The 18,851-nt window shown below is 62.2% G+C and overlaps 6 protein-coding genes and 1 non-coding gene across 7 annotated transcripts; 3 read left to right on the top strand and 4 right to left on the bottom strand.

Annotated features, from left to right (window-relative positions):
* Window positions 1–2,654: 2,654 nt before the first annotated feature.
* Window positions 2,655–4,777, bottom strand: GNG3 (G protein subunit gamma 3; the record flags this gene model as incomplete). Its single annotated transcript, XM_040054507.1, has 3 exons — window positions 2,655–3,274; window positions 3,759–3,863; window positions 4,691–4,777. Coding segments are annotated over 3 exons (321 nt in total), but the record flags the coding sequence as incomplete, so codon positions are not given.
* A 608-nt stretch (window positions 4,778–5,385) lies between these two features.
* Window positions 5,386–12,790, top strand: BSCL2 (BSCL2 lipid droplet biogenesis associated, seipin). Its single transcript, XM_058424299.1, is given in 13 exon segments — window positions 5,386–5,423; window positions 6,487–6,562; window positions 7,319–7,577; window positions 8,992–9,073; window positions 9,705–9,750; window positions 9,753–9,847; window positions 10,414–10,549; window positions 11,209–11,305; window positions 11,582–11,714; window positions 11,798–11,837; window positions 12,131–12,193; window positions 12,328–12,390; window positions 12,714–12,790. Coding segments are annotated over 11 exon segments (1,047 nt in total). The 5' UTR covers window positions 5,386–5,423; window positions 6,487–6,562; window positions 7,319–7,362.
* Window positions 12,791–12,923: 133 nt separating this feature from the next.
* UBXN1 (UBX domain protein 1) lies at window positions 12,924–15,780 on the top strand. The gene is given in 8 exon segments (XM_058424301.1): window positions 12,924–13,019; window positions 13,261–13,314; window positions 13,567–13,680; window positions 14,154–14,217; window positions 14,219–14,298; window positions 14,688–14,940; window positions 15,044–15,254; window positions 15,663–15,780. Coding segments are annotated over 8 exon segments (906 nt in total). The 5' UTR covers window positions 12,924–12,939; the 3' UTR covers window positions 15,713–15,780.
* DMAC1 (distal membrane arm assembly component 1) lies at window positions 15,774–16,432 on the bottom strand. The gene is made up of 2 exons (XM_040054512.1): window positions 16,216–16,432; window positions 15,774–15,934 (listed from the first exon to the last, which is right to left on the bottom strand). Exons 1-2 carry the CDS (start codon window positions 16,430–16,432, stop codon window positions 15,867–15,869), a joined length of 285 nt encoding a protein of 94 aa, XP_039910446.1. The 3' UTR covers window positions 15,774–15,866.
* A 30-nt stretch (window positions 16,433–16,462) lies between these two features.
* Window positions 16,463–17,049, bottom strand: LOC120748375 (ubiquinol-cytochrome-c reductase complex assembly factor 3-like). The gene is made up of 2 exons (XM_040054514.1): window positions 16,787–17,049; window positions 16,463–16,707 (listed from the first exon to the last, which is right to left on the bottom strand). Exons 1-2 carry the CDS (start codon window positions 16,904–16,906, stop codon window positions 16,576–16,578), a joined length of 252 nt encoding a protein of 83 aa, XP_039910448.1. The 5' UTR covers window positions 16,907–17,049; the 3' UTR covers window positions 16,463–16,575.
* Window positions 16,859–18,703, top strand: C38H11orf98 (chromosome 38 C11orf98 homolog). The gene is made up of 4 exons (XM_040054511.2): window positions 16,859–17,991; window positions 18,151–18,215; window positions 18,304–18,392; window positions 18,468–18,703. Exons 1-4 carry the CDS (start codon window positions 17,956–17,958, stop codon window positions 18,566–18,568), a joined length of 291 nt encoding a protein of 96 aa, XP_039910445.1. The 5' UTR covers window positions 16,859–17,955; the 3' UTR covers window positions 18,569–18,703.
* On the bottom strand, window positions 17,436–17,569 carry LOC120748379 (small nucleolar RNA SNORA57). The gene has a single exon (XR_005699346.1). It is a non-coding gene; the product is annotated as a small nucleolar RNA SNORA57 (small nucleolar RNA).
* Window positions 18,704–18,851: the final 148 nt, after the last annotated feature.

Genomic DNA, 18,851 nt, shown 5'->3' with positions numbered 1-18,851 from the left:
ATTAAAAAAAAAGAGGGGAGGAGGGAGGGGAAAAGAGGAAAAAAAAGTCCAAAAAAAAAAAAAAAAAAGGGGGGGGGGGGAAGGAGAAAAAAAAAAGACAAAAAAAAGATGGAAAATGTAAATTTTTTTTAAAGTTTGTTGAAAGAATTTTGTTGTAATTGTATAAAAAAAAAAGCGCAAAAACAAAAAAAAGAGGGAAAAAAAAAATCGCAGGTTTCGGCGGGGAGGGGCGGGAAGAGGCGGAATTGGGGGGAAAAATGGGGAAAACGGGAAAATTCCCATTTTTTGGGAGTGAGGGAGGGACTTTGTGGAGAAAAAAGGGGAAAAAACCCCCCCGAATGTTCCCCTCCCCCCGTGATGGAATTCCCTGGAAAATGTCGGGATCTGGGGGATTTCCACGGAATTCCAGAATTTCGGGGGATTTCCGTGGAATTTGATGAAATTTGGGGAATTCCCAGGGAAAAGGGGGGTTGGGCACAGGGGGGACCCCAAATCCTCCCCTCCCCCCTCGGGGGTCCTTAATTGCGGTTAATGAGGGGGGTTTAATTAACTCATGATTAATTGTAACAGGGGGGCCTTGGTTATTACCAGGCCTTTCATTACCGGGGTCTCTTCATTGATCTGTTCATTAATCGCACCTCAATTAATTAATGGCTCCTCTATTATCAGGGAATCGTTAATTAATGGGGCTCTTCATTAATTAATGGAGTTTCTGATAATGGGGATTTTTTTCCTTTAATTTCGGGGCTTTTGGGGGGAAAATTGGGAATTTGGGGGGGGGAAATTGGGAAATTTTGGGCATTTTCCGTAGAGAGAAATTGGGGGGTTTTTTTATATTATTTTTAAGGGTTTGGTTTTTTCCTTTGAAAGTTTCGTTCTTTGGGGTTTTTTCCTGGGTTTTCTCTTGGCGTTTTGGGATTTTTCCTCCCTCCTCTTCTCCCTCCCCTTCCCCATCCCCCCAGTGTGAGAAACCCCCCCAAAAAACCAAATTCGGGATTTTTTTGGGGGGGGAGAGGGCGGCCGCCGCCGCTTTCGGAGCTTTTCGGGTCCTTTTTCAAATAAAACAAAAACAATCCAAAAAAAAACCCTTTAAAAACAACCAAGCCACAAAAATCCATGGAAAAAAATATATAAAAATCCTTTTTTTTCCTGATTTTGGGGGTCCTTTCCCAGCCCCTGCCCCCGCCGCTTTTCACCCCCTTTCTCCTCTTTTTTCGTGGTCGTTCCTTCCGGGGTTTTTTGGGGGTCAAAAATGACAAAAAAACAAAACAAAAAAACCCCAAAATTCCGCCAGCGCCCTCCCCCGCCCCTCCCCCAGGCCGTGTCGGGCGCTTTTGTCCCTTTTTAGAAATAAAGAAAATTCGCTTGAGCCCAGGGCGGCCTCGGGTGGTGTTTTTGGGGGGGCTCGGCTCGGGTTTAGAAGGGTTAAAAATGAGTCGGGGGGTGTTTAAAATTGTGTTTATGTTGTTAAAATTTGTGTTTATGTTGTTAAAATTGTCTTTATGGGGTTAAAATCGTGTTGTTCATGGGGTTAAAGTCAGGTCTGGGGGTTTAGCCTGGGTTAAAATGGGATTTCGGGGTGGGCTGAATGATCAAATTTGGCTTTGGGGGTTAAACTCTGTTCAAATGGGGTTGGAGGGTTTAAAACAGAGTTGGGAAGTTTAAAATGATGTTTGGGAGGGGGGGATAAAGCTGAGTTTGAGGGTTAAAGTGGGTTTAGAGGAAGTCGGGGTTCAAGCTCAGTCCTGGTGCTGGTTTTAGCTCTGGTTGTTGGGTTTGAAGCTGGGCGGGTTTAACAGAGCCGGGCTCCGCACCCGCTTCTGGAGCTGCAGTGTCTTTAGGACAAAGCGCAGCTCATGACCAATGAATTAATTCCCGAATGAAAGATTTAATTAAAGATTTAATCCCTTCATTCCTCCCTGCGCAGGCCGGGCCTCCTCCGAGGCCTGAGGCCTGGGCTCGGTTGCCACGGCAACCGGGGTCGTGGGCGCCGCCATCTTTGCTGCGGCGGGAGCGGTGCGGGGGGGATGAACGGGGGCCCCCTCCGCCCCCCACGGGGATTTTTGGGGGTCCCGGTGCTGGGGAGGGGTCGCGGCGTGGGGAAGGGGCTCCCGCGTGGGCCGGGGGCGCCCCCCGAGACCGCCGGGGGCCCCTCGCTCCTGGCCGCCGCCATTTTGGGTGCTGGGAGGCGCCATCTTGGGGCGGTGGCGGCTCCGCGCATGCGCGGGCCGTCATGGCGGCGCCCAGGGGCGCGGGGCCCGGGGCGCTCTCTCCCGTCCCCTTTCCTTCCTCCTCCTCCCCTTTCCTTCCTCCTCCTCCTCCTCTCTCCTTCCTCCTTCTCCCCTTTCCTTCCTCCTCCTCCCCTCTCCTTCCTCCTCCTCCCCTCTCCTTCCTCCTCCTCCCTCCCCCTTCTTCTTCCTCCTCTTTCTCGTTTCTTCTTCCCTTTCTCCTCCTTCCCCTTCCTCCTCCTTCCTCTTCCTCCTCCCCAGACCCAAATTCCTCTCTCTGCCCCCTCCCCTTGCCCACTTTCTCCCCCACCCCCAAATCCCCATCCAAAATTCACCTTCCCCCCCCTTCATTTTGGGGACCCCCCCCCAATCCCATTTCCCCCACACCCCATTTCCTTGTGGACCCCCAAAAGAGCCCCGGGCCCGTCTGTGCCGCCAGGTGTTTATTTGAGGGGGGGGAACCCCCCTTCAACCCCCGGGGGTCCCTTGGAGCCGAAATTTGGGTGGGGGTCGGTGCTGGGGGGAGGTGAGGGGTGAAGTTTTGGGCGCGTCCTGAAGTTTTGGGGTCCCCGTTTGGAGGAGGGGGGGAGAGGGAGTTTGGGGGTGATTTTAGGGGGATTCCCCCTCCCCTCCCCTCTTTCCAGAACCTTCCCCGAGCCCATCCTTGAAGCACTTTGGGGTTGGGGGGACCCCCAAAACCCCCTCACCCCCCCTAGTTCTGAGCTGGGACCACCCCAAGGCTTTTTGGGGGGTCCCCGATTTAGGGGGGAGGTCCCAGCCATGGGGGGGAACCCCAAAACCCCCAAATTTATCCCCCCTCCCTCATTTTCCGCCTCCTTGTTGGGGTGAAATCGACCCGAATTTCACGGGGGTGCCCAGGAAGGTGAGGGGGGGGTCCCCCGGGATTTTGGGGGGGTTCAGAGGAGGGCGCAGAAGAATTTCTTCTCGCGGAAAGGATTCTCGGAGGTGGGCACGGGGGTGAGCAGCGGGTCCTCGCAGGCGTGAGCCTCGCAGTAGCTCAGCAGCTCCGCAGCCGCCTTGGACACCTGCACCGGGGGGAAACGGGGCCGGGACCCCCAAAAAAACACAGCTGGGAACCCCAGGAATGCACCTGGGAGCCCCCCAAACACCCCCTCGATTCCCAATCCCGGCCCTGGAACCCCGAATCCGCCCCCAACCCCTCCCAAATCCTCATTTTTACCCCCCAAATCCCATTTAAATCCCCCCCAATCCTGTTTAAATCTCATTTTCCCATTTCAATCCCCCCCAATCCCATTTAAATCTCATTTTCCCTTTTCAATCCCCCCCCAATCCCATTTAAATCTCATTTTCCCCCATTTCAATCCCCCCCAATCCCATTTAAATCTCATTTTCCCATTTCAATCCCCCCCAAATCCCATTTAAATCTCATTTTTCCCCTCTCAACCCCCCTGAACCCCTCTTAAATCCTCGTTTTCCCGCCCCAAGTGTCCATTTTTAACCCCCAATATCTTTCCAGCCCTCCCCAAATTCCCGTTTTTCCCCCCAGACCTTGACCCGGCAGAGGCTGGCCTCGATCTTCAGCTGCTCCACCATTTTCCGGGCCTGGCCCACGCTCAGGGTGCTGCTGGGGGGGGCTCGCCCTTCATGGGGGGGCTGCGGGGGCACCCCCAAATTGGGAACCCCCCCAAAAAAACCAACCCTCCCCCAAAAAATTAAAAAAAAAAAAAACCGCCAAAACAAACCAACAAAAAACCCCCAACTCCCCCCAAATAATTTAAAAAAAAATTCAAATAAAAAGCCCCCTAAATGTGATGTTTCCTCCCCTAAAAAAAAAAACCACAAAAACCCCAACCCTCTCCCCCAAAATCCTTTCCCAAAACCCCAAATTTCCTCCTCTTAACCTATATTTGGGACCCTCCTAAAAAACCCACCCTCAAAAAAACCTTAAAAAAAAAAAACACCCACAAAAATAATTTTAAAAAATCCCCAAGGAAAACGACATTTCCCTCCCCAAATCCTCCTCTAAAATCCCGATTTTTCCCCATCCTAAAATCCCAGATTTTCTCCCCAAATTTCCTCCGAGCTGCTCCCCCTCCCCCTCCATCCCCCCCCCAAAATCCGCCCCAGGACCCCCAAATTTCCCCCAAAATCCTTTCCCCTAAACCCCATCCCCACTTCCCCCCCAAAATTCCCGCCCGAATCCCCCCCCAAAAAAAAATCCCAAATTTCAACCCCCGAAATTCCCCGCTCCCCAAAATTCCCCCAGCCCCCCAAATTCCCAAATTCCAGCCCCCCAAATTCCCAAATTCCAGCCCCCCAAATTCCCAAATTCCAGCCCCCACCCCCCCAATTTTCATCCCAAATCCCCCAAATTCCACCCCCCACCCCAAAATCCCGATCCCCTCAAATCTCCCCCCAATCGCTCCCCGCCCCCCCTCCCCCCCCCGGGACCCCCCAAATCCCCCCCGCCCCTCCCCCACCTGTGCAGGACCGCGTTCGCTCCGCTCCCGGCGATGCTCGGAGGGGGCGGGGCCGGGGCGGGGGGGGGAGGGGACCACGCCCTTGCCCCTCCCCCCCTTTCCCCCCCTCCCCAATTTTGGGGGGCGCCGCAAAATCCCTCCCCTCCCCCTCCTTAAAATGGGGAGAGGGCTCAGGGTGGGGGAGGGGGTAAAGGGACCCCCCCCCCCCCAAAATTCTGTCCCCCCAAAACCCCTCCTCCCCTCCCCCTGATTCCCTCAGGGACCCCCCCGAACCCCCTCAGGGACCCCCCCGAACCCCCTCAGGGACCCCCCAAAACCCCGGATCGCCCCAAAAATCGCCCCAAAATTCCCCCCAAACCCCGCCCACGCCGGATCCCCTCAGGGACCCCCCCGAGCCCCTCAGGGACCCCGACACCCCCCAGCCCCCGCAGAAACCCCAAAATCCCCCCGGGACCCCCAAAATTCCCCCCAATTCCCCCCCCCGGCCCCCCTTGTTGCCATGGGAACGGGGCGGGGCCCGGCGGGGCCGCAGTGGGCGGAGCCAATGAGGGCGGGCGGGGCGGGGCTAAAGTGGGATTGACCAATGGGCGGGGCCTGGGCGGAATTGGCCAACGGGGCGGGGCCTGGGCGGAATTGGCCAACGGGGCGGGGCCGGGGCGGGGCCCGCGGCCGGAAGAGGCGGGTCTGGGGGCGGGGCCAGGGCGTGGCGGGAAGCGGGAGTCGCCGGCAGTCGGTAAGGGTGCACGAGCCCCAAAGAACCCCGAATTGCCCCAAAAATTGACCCCAACCTCCCCAAATTCACCCTAAAACCCCCGGAATCGCATTCGGGACCCCCGAAAATCCCCGAGATCCCCCCGGGACGGCGAAAATCCACCAAAATCTCCTCAGAAACTCCCCCGGACTCCGAAAATTCTCTCTGCAACCCCCAAAATTGCCCCCAAACCCCTCCGGGATCCCTAAAATCCTCAACAGCTGGGCCCCAAATCCTCCTAAACCCCATCCGGGACCCCGAAATCGCAAAAAAAGCTCCCCAAAATCCCATTCGGGACCCCCAAATCCTCCCGTTTTTCCCAAAATCGCCCCGAAATTCCCGAAAATTCCCCTCCGGGATGCCCCAAATGCCATTCGGGACCCCCAAAATCCCCTAAAATCGCCCCAAAATTCCTCTCCGGGACCCCAAACCCGCGAGGGCTTTCGGGGCTGGGGAGGAATTTGGGGAATTTCGGGAATTCCTCCAAAAATTCTGGGAGTCCCTCAGGGATTTGGGGATTGGCGGGAGGAATCGGGGTTTTGTCCCACGGATTTTGGGGGTTCCCCACAAATTTGGGATCGCCCCCTAAAATCCGGGCCGGGGAGGGAATTTTGGGGAATCCTCCCCCAAATTTGGGGTCCGGAGAGGGAATCCGGGGCTGCTCCAGAGGGTTCGGGGAATCTCCTGCAAACCCTCGGCACGGGAGGGGGAATTTTGGGGCTCCCCCACGGATTTTTGGGGGTCGCCCCAGAAATTTCGGGAATCCTCCCCCAAAAAATTTTTGGGAGATAGAGGGGGAATTCTGGCACCGCCCCATCCTAGGTTTGGGGGGGCCGGGGAGGGGAATTCTTGGCGTCGGGGAATGGAATTTTGGGGTGGGAATTTCGGGCTGGGAATAGTCGGGGTGGAGGCCGGAATTCCGGGGTCAGGGAGGGGATTTTGGGGTTGGAATTCCGACGGTTTTGGGGGACGGAATTTTCGGATCGGGGTTGGAGTTTCGGGATTTGGGGGTCGGAATTCCGGGAGATTTGGCGTTGGAATTCAGGGAGATTTGCGGGTCGGAATTCCGGGATCCCAGCGCGGGTTTTGGCGGGGGTGGGACACGGAACTTTCGGATCGAGGTTGGAATTTCGGGATTTGGGGTCGGAATTCCGGGGTCGGGGAGGGAATTTTGGGGTTGGAATCCCGAGGGTTTTGGCGGGGGGGACGGAATTTTCGGATCGGGGTTGGAGTTTCGGGATTTGGGGGTCGGAATTCCGGGAGATTTTGGGGGTCGGAATTCCGGGGTCCGGGAGGGAATTTTGGGGTTGGAATTCCGAGGGTTTGGCGAGGCGGGGGTGACACGGAACTTTCGGATCGGGGTTGGAGTTTCGGGGATCACGGAGGGAGTTTCGGGATTTGGGGGTCGGAATTCCGGGAGATTTTGGGGGGTCGGAATTCCGGGATCCCAGCGCGGGTTTGGGGGGGGTGGGACACGGAACTTTCGGATCGGGGTTGGAGTTTCGGGATTTGGGGGTCGGAATTCCGGGAGATTTTGGGGGTCGGAATTCCGGGGTCCGGGAGGGAATTTTGGGGTTGGAATTCCGAGGGTTTGGCGGGGGGGGGGGGCGGGACACGGAACTTTCGGATCGGGGGGGGGGGGCGGGACACGGAACTTTCGGATCGGGGTTGGGGTTTCGGGATTTTGGGGTCGGAATTCCGGGATCCCAGCGCGGGTTTTAGGGGGGTGGGACACGGAACTTTCGGATCGGGGTCGGATTCCGGGAGATTTGGGGTCGGAATTCGGGGATCCCAGCGCGGGTGGGTTTTTGGGGGGCGGGGGGGGCGGGGCTCGCCCCTCCCTCCCCTCCCCTCCCTCCCCCTGACCTCCCCCGCAGCTCCTCCCCTCCCATGGGGATCCCCTCCCCTCCCGCCGCGCTCCATGGCTCCGGGGCCGCTCCCGCCGCCGCCGCCGCCGCCGCTGCTCACCTGGGGGGCGCAGGTGGGGCGCGGGGCGCGGCGCGCGCTGCTGCGGGGCGCGCTGGGGCTGAGCCTGGCGCTGCTGCTGCTCTGGGCCTCGCTCTTCCTCTACGGCTCCTTCTACTGGGCTTACCTGCCCGCGGCTGCCGTGCTGCGGCCGCTGCACCTGGCCTTCAGGTGAGGGGGGAGCCGGGGAACCGGGAATGGGAATGGGAATGGGGAATGGGAACGGGGAACGGGAACGGGGAATGGGAATGGGAATGGGGAATGGGAACGGGAACGGGAATGGGAACGGGGAATGGGAACGGGGAACGGGGAATGGGAACGGGGAATGGGAATGGGAATGGGAAATGGGAATGGGGAATGGGAATGGGAATGGGAACGGGGAACTGCGGCCGCTGCACCTGGCCTTCAGGTGAGGGGGGAGCCGGGGAACGGGGAATGGGAATGGGAATGGGGAATGGGAACGGGGAATGGGAACGAGGGAATGGGAACGGGGAATGGGAACGGGGAATGGGAACGGGGAATGGGAACGGGGAATGGAATGGGAATGGGGAATGGGGATGGGAACGGGAACGGGGAACTGCGGCCGCTGCAACCTGGCCTTCAGGTGAGGGGGAGCGGGGGAACGGGAATGGGAATGGGAACGGGGAATGGGAACGGGGGAATGGGGAATGGAATGGGGAATGGGAACGGGAACGGGGAATGGGAACGGGGAATGGAACGGGGAATGGGAATGGGAATGGGGAACTGCGGCCGCTGCACCTGGCCTTCAGGTGAGGGGGGGAACCGGGAACGGGAATGGGAGCGGGGAACGGGAACCGGGAATGGGAACGGGGAATGGGGAATGGGAATGGGGAACGGGGAATGGGAACAGGGAACTGCGGCTGCTGCACCTGGCCTTCAGGTGAGGGGGGAAACCAGGGGACGGGAACCGGGGAACGGGAATGGGAATGGGAAATGGGGAATGGGAATGGGGAATGGGAATGGGAATGGGAATGGGGAAAGGGAACGGGAATGGGAATGGGAACGGGGAACGGGAAGAGGAGCGGGGACAGGGAACGGGGGAACCGGGGTGGGACCGGGCACCTGCCTTGGGGCGGCTGCCAGGGCTCAGCTGTGCCCAGGGGAGGTTTTTTGGGGGCTCAGGTGTGCCCAGGGGGGTCCAGCTGTGCCCAGGGGGGTCCAGGAGGGGTTTTTTTGGGGGGCCCAGGGGTGTCCAGCTGTGCCCAGGTGTGTCTGGGTGTGTCCGAGCGTGCCTGGAAAGGAGGCTGAGGATTTTTGGGGACTCCAAGAATATTTGGGGGTGTCTAGAATGAGAATTTGGGGTGAGGGAGGAGATGAGTCACCCTAAAATAACCCTTTAAAAAAAAATTCAGGAAAAAAAAAAAAATTAAAAATTTATTAAAAATTCTAAAGCCCTCCTGTTGTTTTCCCTGAGCACACCTGGGCCAGGTGAGGTTCTGAGGGGATTTTGGGGTGGTTTGGGGGGATTTGGGGTGGTTTTGGGGGATTTTGGGGTGGGTTTTGGGGGTTTCTGGGGGTTTGGACCCCGATCTCGCACCCCTGACCCCGAATTTGGCCCCCCCAGGTCGGACTGTGACAGCCCCGGCCCTGAGCTCTGCTCCTTCCCCTCGGCCAACGTCTCCCTGCTGGGGGAGCACCGTGAGAAGGTCCCGAAAATCCCAAATTTGGGGAGGGGGTTGTGGCTGGGGAGCGACCTAAAAATATCCTAAAAATATGGGTGAACGTGGAGTTAAAATATCCCAAAAACTGGGGGGATGTGGGGCCAAAACGTCTTTAAAAATTAGGGGATTTGGGTCTGGGAGAACCCCGGAAACATCCGAAAAATGTTTGAGAATTTGGGGCCAAAATGTCCTAAAAACAGTGGGGGAATGTGGTGACAAAATGTCGTGAAAACCTGAGGAATCTGGGGCTGGGAAGGCGCCAGAAATATCCCAGAAAAATCGGGGAATTTGGGGCCAAAGAGTGGTAAAAATATGGGAATTTGAGCCCGGGAGGGGCCTCAAAATTCCCTAAAAAATATCCTTAAAATATCCGTAAATTATCGGGGATTTGGGGCTGGGGAGGATCCTGAAAGATCCTGAAAAAACTGGGGATTTGGGGGCTGAAATATCCTGAAAAATTCCGGGAATTTGGGGCTGGGGAGGACCCAAAAATATCTGCAAAAATGGAAATGGGGCTGCCCCAGGTGTCCCCAGGTGTGTCCCAGGTGTGTGTCCCAGGTGTCCCCAGCTGTCCCCAGGTGTGTCCCAGGGTCTCACCTGTCCCAGGTGTCCCCAGGTGCTGCTCTATGGGCAGCTCTACCGGATCTCGCTGGAGCTGGAGCTGCGGAGTCTCCGGTGAACCGGGAGCTGGGAATGTTCATGGTGTCGCTGACGTGCTACGGCGCCGGGGGACGGCCGCTGGCCACGGCGGAGCGCGCGGTGCGGGAAGAGGGAAAAACGGGAACGGGAAAAACGGGAAACGGGGAAGAAGGGGAAACGGGGAATGTGGGAACGGGAATGGGAGTGGGAACAGGGACAGGCAATGGGAGGGGATTCCTGGAATTCCAGGAAGGTCTGGGAGGAGGGAATGAGGTCTGGGATGGGATTTGGGGGGATTTGCGGAGGGATCTGAAGGGATCTGAGGGGATTTGGGGTGGATCCGGGGTCTGGGATGGGGTCGGATTCGAGGTCCCTGCGTTGGAACTCAGTGCCATTTGCGCTTCCCGGGTCGGAATTCCGGGGATTTTGGGGGGAATTTGATGCCTGTGGGTCGGAGCCCTGGGGATCCCGCGGGTCCTGGCTGGATTTGGGCTGGATTTGGGGTGAATCCCGCGGGTCCTGGCTGGATTTGGGCTGGATTTGGGGTGAATCCCGCGGGTCCTGGCTGGGTTTTTGGGGTGAATCCCGCAGGTCCTGGCTGGATTTGGGCTGGATTGGGGTGAATCCCGCGGGTCCTGGCTGGGTTTTTGGGGTGAATCCCGCGCGTTTCGGGGCCCTTCCCGCAGGCCATGCTCCACTACCGCTCGCGCCTGCTGCGCGCGCTGCACACCGCCGCCTTCGCCGGCCTCTTCCTCAGCGGCTTCGCCGAGCAGAGCCAGACCCTGGAGCTGGAGCTGATGGGGCGCTACCGGGAGGATCCCTGGGTCTGGGGGCCAAAACGGGGTCTGGGGGGGTCCAAAACGGGGTCTGGGGGGCCAAAATGGGGTCTGGGGGGCCCCAAAACGGGACTTTGGGGGTCCAAAACGGGATCTGGGGGGCCCAAAATGGGGGGGGCCCAAAATGGGTCTGGGGGCTCCCAGAAGGATTTTGGGGGGTCCCGGGGGCGGTTTTTGGGATATTTCGGGGGTCCCGGGGCTCTTTGGTGTGTTCGGGGGGGATTTGGGCACCCCGAGGATATCTGGGGGGGATTTCGGGGTGCTTTTGCTGATACCAGATGGATGGGGGTGGATTTGGGGTGGTTTCGGGTGGGTTTAGCCAGGTTTGGGTGGATTTGGGGTGGTTCGTAGGGTTTTGGGTGGGTGGGTTTTAGGTGGCTTTGGGTGATTTGGGGTGGTTTGGGGTGATTTTGGGTGATTTTAGGGTGGTTTTGGGTGATTTTTGGGTGGTTTTGGGTTTTGTTTTTGGGTGTTTTAGCCAGGTTTGGGTGGTTTTGGGGTGGTTTTGGGGGTGATTTTAGCGGGTTTTAGGTGGTTTTAGGTGTTTTTAACCAGGTTTTGGGTGTTTTGGGGTGATTTAGCCAGGTTTTGGGGTGGTTTTGGGAGATTTTGGGGTTTGGTCCCTGACCCCGGCCCCTCCCCAGTACACGCCGACCGTGGGCGCCTTCGTGGAGATCCGCAGCCGGCGCCTGCAGCTCTACGGGGCGCGGCTGCGCGTGCACGCGCACTTCAGCGGCCTCAGGTGAGCGCGCACCTGTCCTGGGGTGCCCAGGTGAGACCACACCTGCCCTGCCCCACCCCTGGGGTGCTCAGGTGAGACCACACCTGGCCCTGACCACCTGAGACCCCAGAGATTCCCCAGAGCTCAGCCCCAGCCCATTCCTGTCACACACCTGTCACACCTGTCCTGTCACACACCTGTGCCACACCCGTCATACCTGTCCTGTACACACCTGTCCTGTCACACACCTGTGCCACACCTGTGTCACACCTGTCACACCTGTCACACACCTGTCAGGTACCTGCTGTACCACTTCCCGCTGACCTCGGCCGTGCTGGGCGTGGCCGGGAATTGGGCTCTCCTGGCGCTGCTGACGCTCGGGGGGTACCTGCAGTGGGGGAGGGGCTCGCGCCGGCCCCGCCCCGCACAGGTGAGCGCGGGGGAGGGGCGGGGTGGGGGAGGGGTCACACCTGAGAGGAGCCGCTCACCTGAGCCCCTCCCCCACCCCCACAGGAGCGGCGCAGCCAGGGCGGAGCCGAGGGGGAGGGGACAGGTGAGAAGGGGAGGGGACAGGTGAGGGAGGGGAGGGGACAGGGGGAGGGGAGGGGGAATTTTGGGAGGGATTTTTGGGAAGGGGATTTTGATTTATTTTTTTAGAGGTTTCGGGGGGATTTTGAGTTTTGGGGAGGGATTTTGGGGCGGGTTTTGGGGGGATTTTGAGGGATTTTTTGGGATGATTTTTAAGGAGATTTTGGGAGGGATTTTGGGGGGATTTGGGATGATTTTGAGGGGAGGTTGGGAGGGATTTTGGGGGGGTTTCCAGGTGATTTCTCCTCCCACCCCCAGATCTTTCAGCCCCCAAAGTTTCGGAGGAGCCCGAAACCGTGGGAACCTCGGAGCCCAGCGCAGGTGGGGGAGGGGCAGCGCCCCCAAACCCCCAAATTTGGGAGGGGGGAGGGGCTCCCATGGGGGGGACGGACCCGATTGGGGGGGGGAGGGGCCCGAATTGGGTCTGGGGGCGCTGACGGCCCCTCCCCCCCCAGAGCCCCCCCTGCTCAGCGCCGCCAACGCCCCCCCCAGGGAGGGGGAGGGGCAGGAGGAGGAGGGGGGGGCAGGGGCAGGAGGAGGGAGGGGGAGGGGCAGGAGGAGGAGGAGGGGGTCACCCCCACGCCCCTCCCCCCCCTCCCCGACGGCCCCTCCCCCCGCCAGCGCCACGTCTGCTCCAGCTCCTGAAAACCCCCCCCAAATTCGGGGGAACCTCAATAAAGGCTTCGACCCCCTCCCACAGCGCCCCGGAAATGGGCTCGGATTTATTTGGGGAGAGGGGAGGGGAACTGAGGGCTGGGAGAGGGCCGGGACCCCCCGGGACCCCCCAGATCCCCCCGGGAACCCCAAATTCCACAAATTTCCCCAAAAAATCCCCCCCTAGTCCCTCTCAAGAACCCCCCAAATCTGCCTCAGTACCCCCAGTCCCCCCCAAATCTCCCCCCGCATCAAACCAAATGAAAACCTGGTCCCGATTTAGGAATTTCGGGGTTTTGGGGGTAATTTTTCGGTCGGGTTTTGGGTTCGGACGCGTTCGCGTCGCGCTCTGTCCCTTCCCGGCCGCCGTCGCCACGTGACCCGCCCCACGTGACGCGACGCCGGGCGCCGCCATGATGGCGGCGGGCGGCGGAGCCGAGCCCGGCCGGGCCTTGGAGGCGCTGCTGGAGATGGGATTCGGTGCCCGGCGCGCGTGAGGGCGGCGACACGGCGGGGACACCGGGGGAGGGTTCCGGGCTGGCCCGGGGGGGGCTCCGGTGGCCCCGGTACCGGGAGCGCCTCAGGGTGGAGATGGCGGGTGCCGCCGTGAGGGACCGGGGGAGGGAAAGGGGCACGGCCGGGGCTGTCCGGTACCGGAGAGATCCCAGAATGGGATCTTGGGGGCTCCCGGGAACGCCCTCGGAGCCCCCCCCGTGACCCCCCCGGTCCCGCAGGGCGAAGGCGCTGGCGCTGACCGGGAACCGCGGGGTGGAACCGGCCATGGACTGGTGAGGGCGGGACCCCCCCCAGAACCCTCCGGGGACCCCCAAAACCCCCCCGGGACCCCCAAATCCCCCGAGGCCCCAAACTGCTCCAGGACCGCCCCCAAAACCCCCGAATTCCTCCCTGGATCCCTCCCGTTCCCCTTGGGACCCCCCCCCAAATTTCCTCTCCCGTTTTTTCCCCCCTCTCCCGTTTTTGGGGAACCCCGAACTCCCCCCGGGGCCCCCCAGTCCCTTCCCTGATTCGGGGTCCCCCAGGCTCGTGGCTCACGAGGACGACCCCGACTCGGACTCGGACGCTGAACTCCCCCCGGGTTTGGGGGCGGTGCTGGGGGGGCCCCGGCAGCCGCCGGAGGAGGACGAGACCCAGAGGTGAATTTGTGGGGAAATCTGGGGGCTCGGGAGGGAATTGGGAGGGTCCCGGGGAGCACTTGGGGGCTCCCGAGGGGATTTTGGGGAACCGAGGGAGAGTCTGGGGGGGAATTTCGGAGCTTAAGAGGGGAATTTGGGGCTTCAGTGGGAATTTTTGGGCATACGAGGGGGTTTGGGGATTCCCAAGGTGGGATTTGGGGGACTAAGGGTGGAAATTTGGGGTTTCGGGCGGGGGGAGGTCTCCAGGGGAGGTTTGGGGGATTCGCCGAACATTTGGGTGTTCTGAGGTGGTTTTTTTGGGCGTTTTCCCCAATTCGGGGTTCCCCAGGCTGCTGACGGAGGCGGGGCAGGAGCTCGGTGACCCCCGGGATTTGGGGGATTTCCCCGGGATTTGGGGTCCATGGTTTGGCTCGGTGGTTTGGGGGTCCAGAGGGGTTTTTTGGGGTGTTTTTCCCCAATTTGGGGTTCCCCAGGCTGCTGACGGAGGCGGGGCAGGAGCGGGAGCGGCGGCGCCGGGGGCAGGAGCTGGCCACAGCTCCGGGAGCGGCACCGGGACGAGGAGCGGCGCCGAGCGGCCGAGGAGCGGCGCCGGGACCGGGCCGAGGAGCGCGCGGCGCGGTCAGCGGGAAAAAAAAAAAAACCCAAAACTTTGGAGAAATCCCGGGATTTTCCCTCGGGAATTTCCCCCTCCCCGAAATATCTGGAGGACCTGACCCCGCCGAGTCCTCCGAGCCGCCAGGGGCCGCCACGATGGCGGGAACGAGGAGACTCTGGGGAGACCCAAACACCTCAGGACCCCCCCAAATTTCAGGGACCCCCCCAAACCCCACCCTTCCACCTTTAGGGACCCTCCCCAAACCTGGAAGCGCGGCCCTAAAACTTGTGGGGTTTCCCCAAATCCTCACCCCATTCCCTCAAATCCCCGCAGCCCCCTCCCAATTTTTCGGGATCCCCAAAGTTTCGGGGAAGCCCTGAAATGTCGGGACCCCCCCGCTGTGTTCCCACAGGCAGAGAGTGCGGGAGAAGATCGAGCGGGACAAGGCGGAGCGAGCGCAGAGGGTGAGCGGGATCCCCGGGGACCTGGGGGAAAATCCCGAGGGATCCGGGGATCCCGGGAGATCGAGGGGCGGGGCTGGGATCCGGTTTGGGGTCCCAGCTCCCCCCTTTGGCCCCCAGTTCGCCCCGGTGCCCCCGGAGCCGTCGCCGGTGCCGCCCCGGGAGCCGCCGGCGCCGCGGGAGTACGAGCAGTGCCGGATCCAGGTGGGGCCCGGGGGGGGTCTCGGGGATCCCCGGGGGTTTTTGGGGATCCCCGGGGTTTTTGGGGATCCCCGGAGCCCCCTGACCCCGCCCCGGGCCCGTGCAGGTGCGGCTGCCGGACGGGCGGGCGCTCACCCAGAGCTTCCAGGCGCGGGAGCCGCTGGCGGCCGTGCGGCTCTTCGTGGAGCTGCACCGGGGCACCGGGAGCGGCCCCGGGAGCGGCCCCGGGAGCCCCCCCGAGCCCTTCAGCCTCCGCACGGCCTTTCCCCGGCGCCTCTTCACCGAGGAGGACATGGAGAAACCGCTGCAGGAGCTGGGTCAGGGCGCCGGGGGTCCCTGGGAGGGGTCCTCAGGGGGATTTAAGGGTCCCGGGAATGGCTGTGGGGTCTCTGGGTGGGTTGGGGGGGGCTCTCTGAGGGTATTTAGGGGTCCCTGAGGGGGTGTGCGTGTTCCCCGGCAGGATTTGGGGGTCCCAGGATGTGCAGGGGGTTCAGGAGAGGCTTGAGCATCCCCTGGTGGATTTTGGAGTGGGTCCCTGAGGGATTTCTTTGGGTCCAGGAGGGATTTTTTTTGGGGGTTGTTAAGATCTGAGGGATTCTCGGAGAATTTGGGGGGTCCTGGGAAGTTCTGAGGGGATTTTGGACGTCCAGGGGGGAAATCTGGGGGAAGTTTAGGACTTCTGGGGGATTTGTTGTGGGTCCAAACCTCTCCCCTTTTCCTTTCAGGCCTGGTTCCGTCTGCTGTCGTCATCGTGGCCAAAAAAGAGGGGAGCTGAGGGCGCCAGGACTCACCTCCCCCCCCCCAAAACCCCAAATAAACTCTCCAAAAAAACCCACCAACAAATGAACTTGACTTTTGTCCCGTCCCGTGTCCCCCTCCCCAAATCCGGATTTCTGGGGGCTCCCAGCGCCTTTATTGGGGCTCCCCCCTCAGGGCTCCCTGCGCTGCCGCCGTCCCACGGGGTCGGCGAGGATGACGATGCCCCAGGCTCCCAGACCTGCGGGAACAGCGGGGCTCAGCTGCGGCCTCCCGGACCCACCCCGGGCCCTCCCGAACCCCGCGAGAGCTGGGCGGAACCCCGGCGATATCCGAAAAGACTCCGAGAAAATTTCGGGGTGATTTCGGGGCCGTCCCAGGACCGCCCTCACCCCGTCCCCACCTCGGTGCCGTGGAAAACCCCAAAGTTTTTATCGCCAAAACCGAGAATCTCCCCCGCCCCGGTTCCGTGACCCCGCCCCGTTCTCCCCTCGCTCCCTCCCCGCTCTCCCCGCCCCTCACCGGCGGCGAAGCACATCTGGGCGATGGCGCCCATGGAGGGGGGGATCCCCTTTTTCATGGCGCTCCGCGGGCCCTGGTACACCCAGACCGCGGCCATCATCAGCCCCGCGCCGCTGAGCAAGCGGCAGCTCCAGCAGCCGCCGAAGAGCGGCCGCGGCTCCGCCGAACCGGGCCCCGGCGCCGCTCCCGGCGCGGCCTCAGCGCCCCGCGCCGCCATGGCGGAACCGGAAAAGGCGGAACCGGAAGAGGCGGTGGAAGTGTCCGCGGTTTATAAAACTCCGGGCGCACCCGCGCGCATGAGTTCCCCGCGCCACCGGGAATCGGCGGTCGGGGTCCCCCGGTGGTCTCCCGGTGCTGACGTCACTTCCGCCACGGCACTTGCCGGTGCGCCACGTTGTCGTCGGTCTCGGCCGCCTCGCGCAGCGCCGCCATGAGAAGCTCATTGTGGCGCCGCCGGTGCGAGAAACCCCCGGCGTCCGCCCCGGGCAGCCCCTGCCGAACCGGGAAAAACGGAGCGGTCACGGCCGGGCCCGGGCCCCGAGGCGTCCCCGCCGCCCCCTCGTCCCCGAACCTTCAGCGTCTGCTGCCGCTCCTGCTCTCCGCCCGCCATCGCCACCCACAGCAGCAGCCCCAGCGCCACCGGGACCGCGCCGCGCACGAGCGCCAGCGGCCACCGCCGATCCACCGCCATCACCGGATCCGCCTCCGCCACTTCCGGCGCCGCTCGGGCTCACGGCGGGAATAGAGGGAGCGGCCAGAGGACCAGAAACCGCCCCCGCCCTCCCGGTGTAATAGAGATAGCGGCTGGGAGGACCGGAAAAGCCCCCTCGGCCACGCGGAAACCATCGAGATAACCGGTGGCGGACCGGAAATCCCCCCACCCCACGGAGATCATAGAGACGGCGGCTCGGGACCGGCGGACTCGTGACTCGCGGTCGGATCCCCCGATCGTCGGGAACGGGATCACGGAACGGCTCCAGCCCCGGGAAAGGGACGGGCGATCTCGCCCTCACCCCGGGACGAGCCGGTACCGAAAACAGACACGAGATCAAAGTGGTTCAGAGCCATTTATTAGCAATTTAAAATACAAAATCGCCCTCGTGGCGATGGCGCGGTCCCTCGGCGATCCCCGTCCCTCCGCGGTGCCTACAGAGGAGAAAAGGGCGGTGAAGGCGCGGCCCGGAGCGCTCCGGAGCTCCCGGGCCGCGCCAGGGCTTTGTCCTTGTCCCGGCGTGTGAGGGTGGGACCGGCGGACGCGACCGCCGGCACCGAAGACTTCGCGCCGGTCGCTGCTTTCCCTCCGGACATCACAGGCCCCGGCACGGCGCCGCCGGGGCCCGCCAAGAACGGGAGGATCCTCCCGGCGCCTCCCGCCCGGTTTTATCCCCAGAGCAACCCAAAGCACCGACCCGACCCCGCCGCTCACACAGCGCAGAAAAGAACACCCGCTCCTCGGCCGCGGTTTATATAGCGAACGGGGGCGGTGGGAGGGGGGGTCTCGGGGAATTTGTCCAATCAGAGCACCGGCGGGCGCGACCCAACCAATGAGAACTCGCTGAAGGAGAAGCGGGCCAGGCGCAAACAAAATTTTAACGTGAGCGGGGGCTGCCGCGAGCGCAGCGAATCAGAACCCGCCGCGCGCGCTCAGGGGCCAATCACCTTCGCAGGGGTGCGAGTGGGCGGTGCTGAGTGACCGGAAGTTGGGCCCAACCGGAAGCGGTGTCCACGCGTGGGGGCGCGATGGGGATCGGGGGCAAAATCAACCGGCCGCGAACGGTGCCCGGGGGCGGGGGGAGCTCGGGGAGGGGCCCGGCGGGAGGGAGAGCCCCAGGGGGCGGTGGGAGCCCCGGTAACCGGTACCGTGAGGGGGCGGGGGCTTGGGCTGGGGGCTCCGGTAACCCCGGGATCCCCCCTTGAGCTCCTTCTGCCCCGCAGGAGCTCCGCAAGAAGCTCTTCAAGCGGCGGCGGGAGCTGGCGCGGGGGCGGCGGCAGAAGCGGCGGTGAGCGCCCCCCCCCCTTCCGGTGTCCCCCCCGGGGTCCCCTCGGTGTCTCCGGTGACTGAGGGGCTCCCGGGGCTCTCCGCTGCAGGTCGGTGTCGGTCCCGGTGGTCCCGGCCCCGCTCTGGGGGAAGCGGCGGCGGAAGGAGCTGAAGCGGCTTCGGGGGGCGGCCAAGAGGGGTGAGCGGGGAGGGGACAGAGGGGACACCGGGGGTGGCACCGGAGCTCTGACCCCGCCGCCCCCGGTGTCCCCAGCGCTGCAGGCGGCCGTGACCGAGGAGAAGAGGCCGCAGAAGGAGGCGGGGACCGGGGACAGCGGCGGCGACGTGGAGATGGCAGAGGCGGCACCGGAGTGACCCCGGTGCCGCCAGTTCTTCCTGCTGCCCCCTCACCCACCCCGGTATCCCCAAAATGTCAGCGCTGCCCCGAAGCTGTTTGTCACCGGTGTCCTCTCACCGGTGTCCCCAGCAATAAACTCGCTCTCCTCTCGCTCTCCTCTGTCCCCGTCTCTGTCCTGGGGCGGGGACACCGCCCCCCCGCCCCGGGGACGCCTTTCGCGGTGACACCTTCGGGGTGGGGAGGGAGGGGCGGAACCATCGCGCGCGGCCGAAGGGGCGGGGGGGGTTCGGGGGCCGGGCT

This window comes from Hirundo rustica, assembly GCF_015227805.2.
Source record: "Hirundo rustica isolate bHirRus1 chromosome 38 unlocalized genomic scaffold, bHirRus1.pri.v3 SUPER_38_unloc_3, whole genome shotgun sequence".
NCBI classification, from domain to species: domain Eukaryota; kingdom Metazoa; phylum Chordata; class Aves; order Passeriformes; family Hirundinidae; genus Hirundo; species Hirundo rustica.
The sequence above is the reverse complement of the archived record's forward strand: the minus strand, read 5'-3'. Positions and strand labels throughout refer to the sequence as shown.

Excerpts from the sequence above, each read along its gene's own strand:
- DMAC1 (XM_040054512.1), bottom strand. The coding sequence starts at position 16,432 with ATGGCGGCGCGGGGCGCTGAGGCCGCGCCGGGAGCGGCGCCGGGGCCC. Across the intron at positions 15,935-16,215 it reads CCAGATGTGCTTCGCCGCCG|GTCTGGGAGCCTGGGGCATC; the intron begins GTGAGGGGCGGG and ends CTGTTCCCGCAG.
- LOC120748375 (XM_040054514.1), bottom strand. The coding sequence starts at position 16,906 with ATGGCGGTGGATCGGCGGTGGCCGCTGGCGCTCGTGCGCGGCGCGGTC. Across the intron at positions 16,708-16,786 it reads AGCGGCAGCAGACGCTGAAG|GGGCTGCCCGGGGCGGACGC; the intron begins GTTCGGGGACGA and ends CCGGTTCGGCAG.
- C38H11orf98 (XM_040054511.2), top strand. The coding sequence starts at position 17,956 with ATGGGGATCGGGGGCAAAATCAACCGGCCGCGAACG. Across the intron at positions 17,992-18,150 it reads AAATCAACCGGCCGCGAACG|GAGCTCCGCAAGAAGCTCTT; the intron begins GTGCCCGGGGGC and ends TCTGCCCCGCAG. Across the intron at positions 18,216-18,303 it reads GGGCGGCGGCAGAAGCGGCG|GTCGGTGTCGGTCCCGGTGG; the intron begins GTGAGCGCCCCC and ends TCTCCGCTGCAG.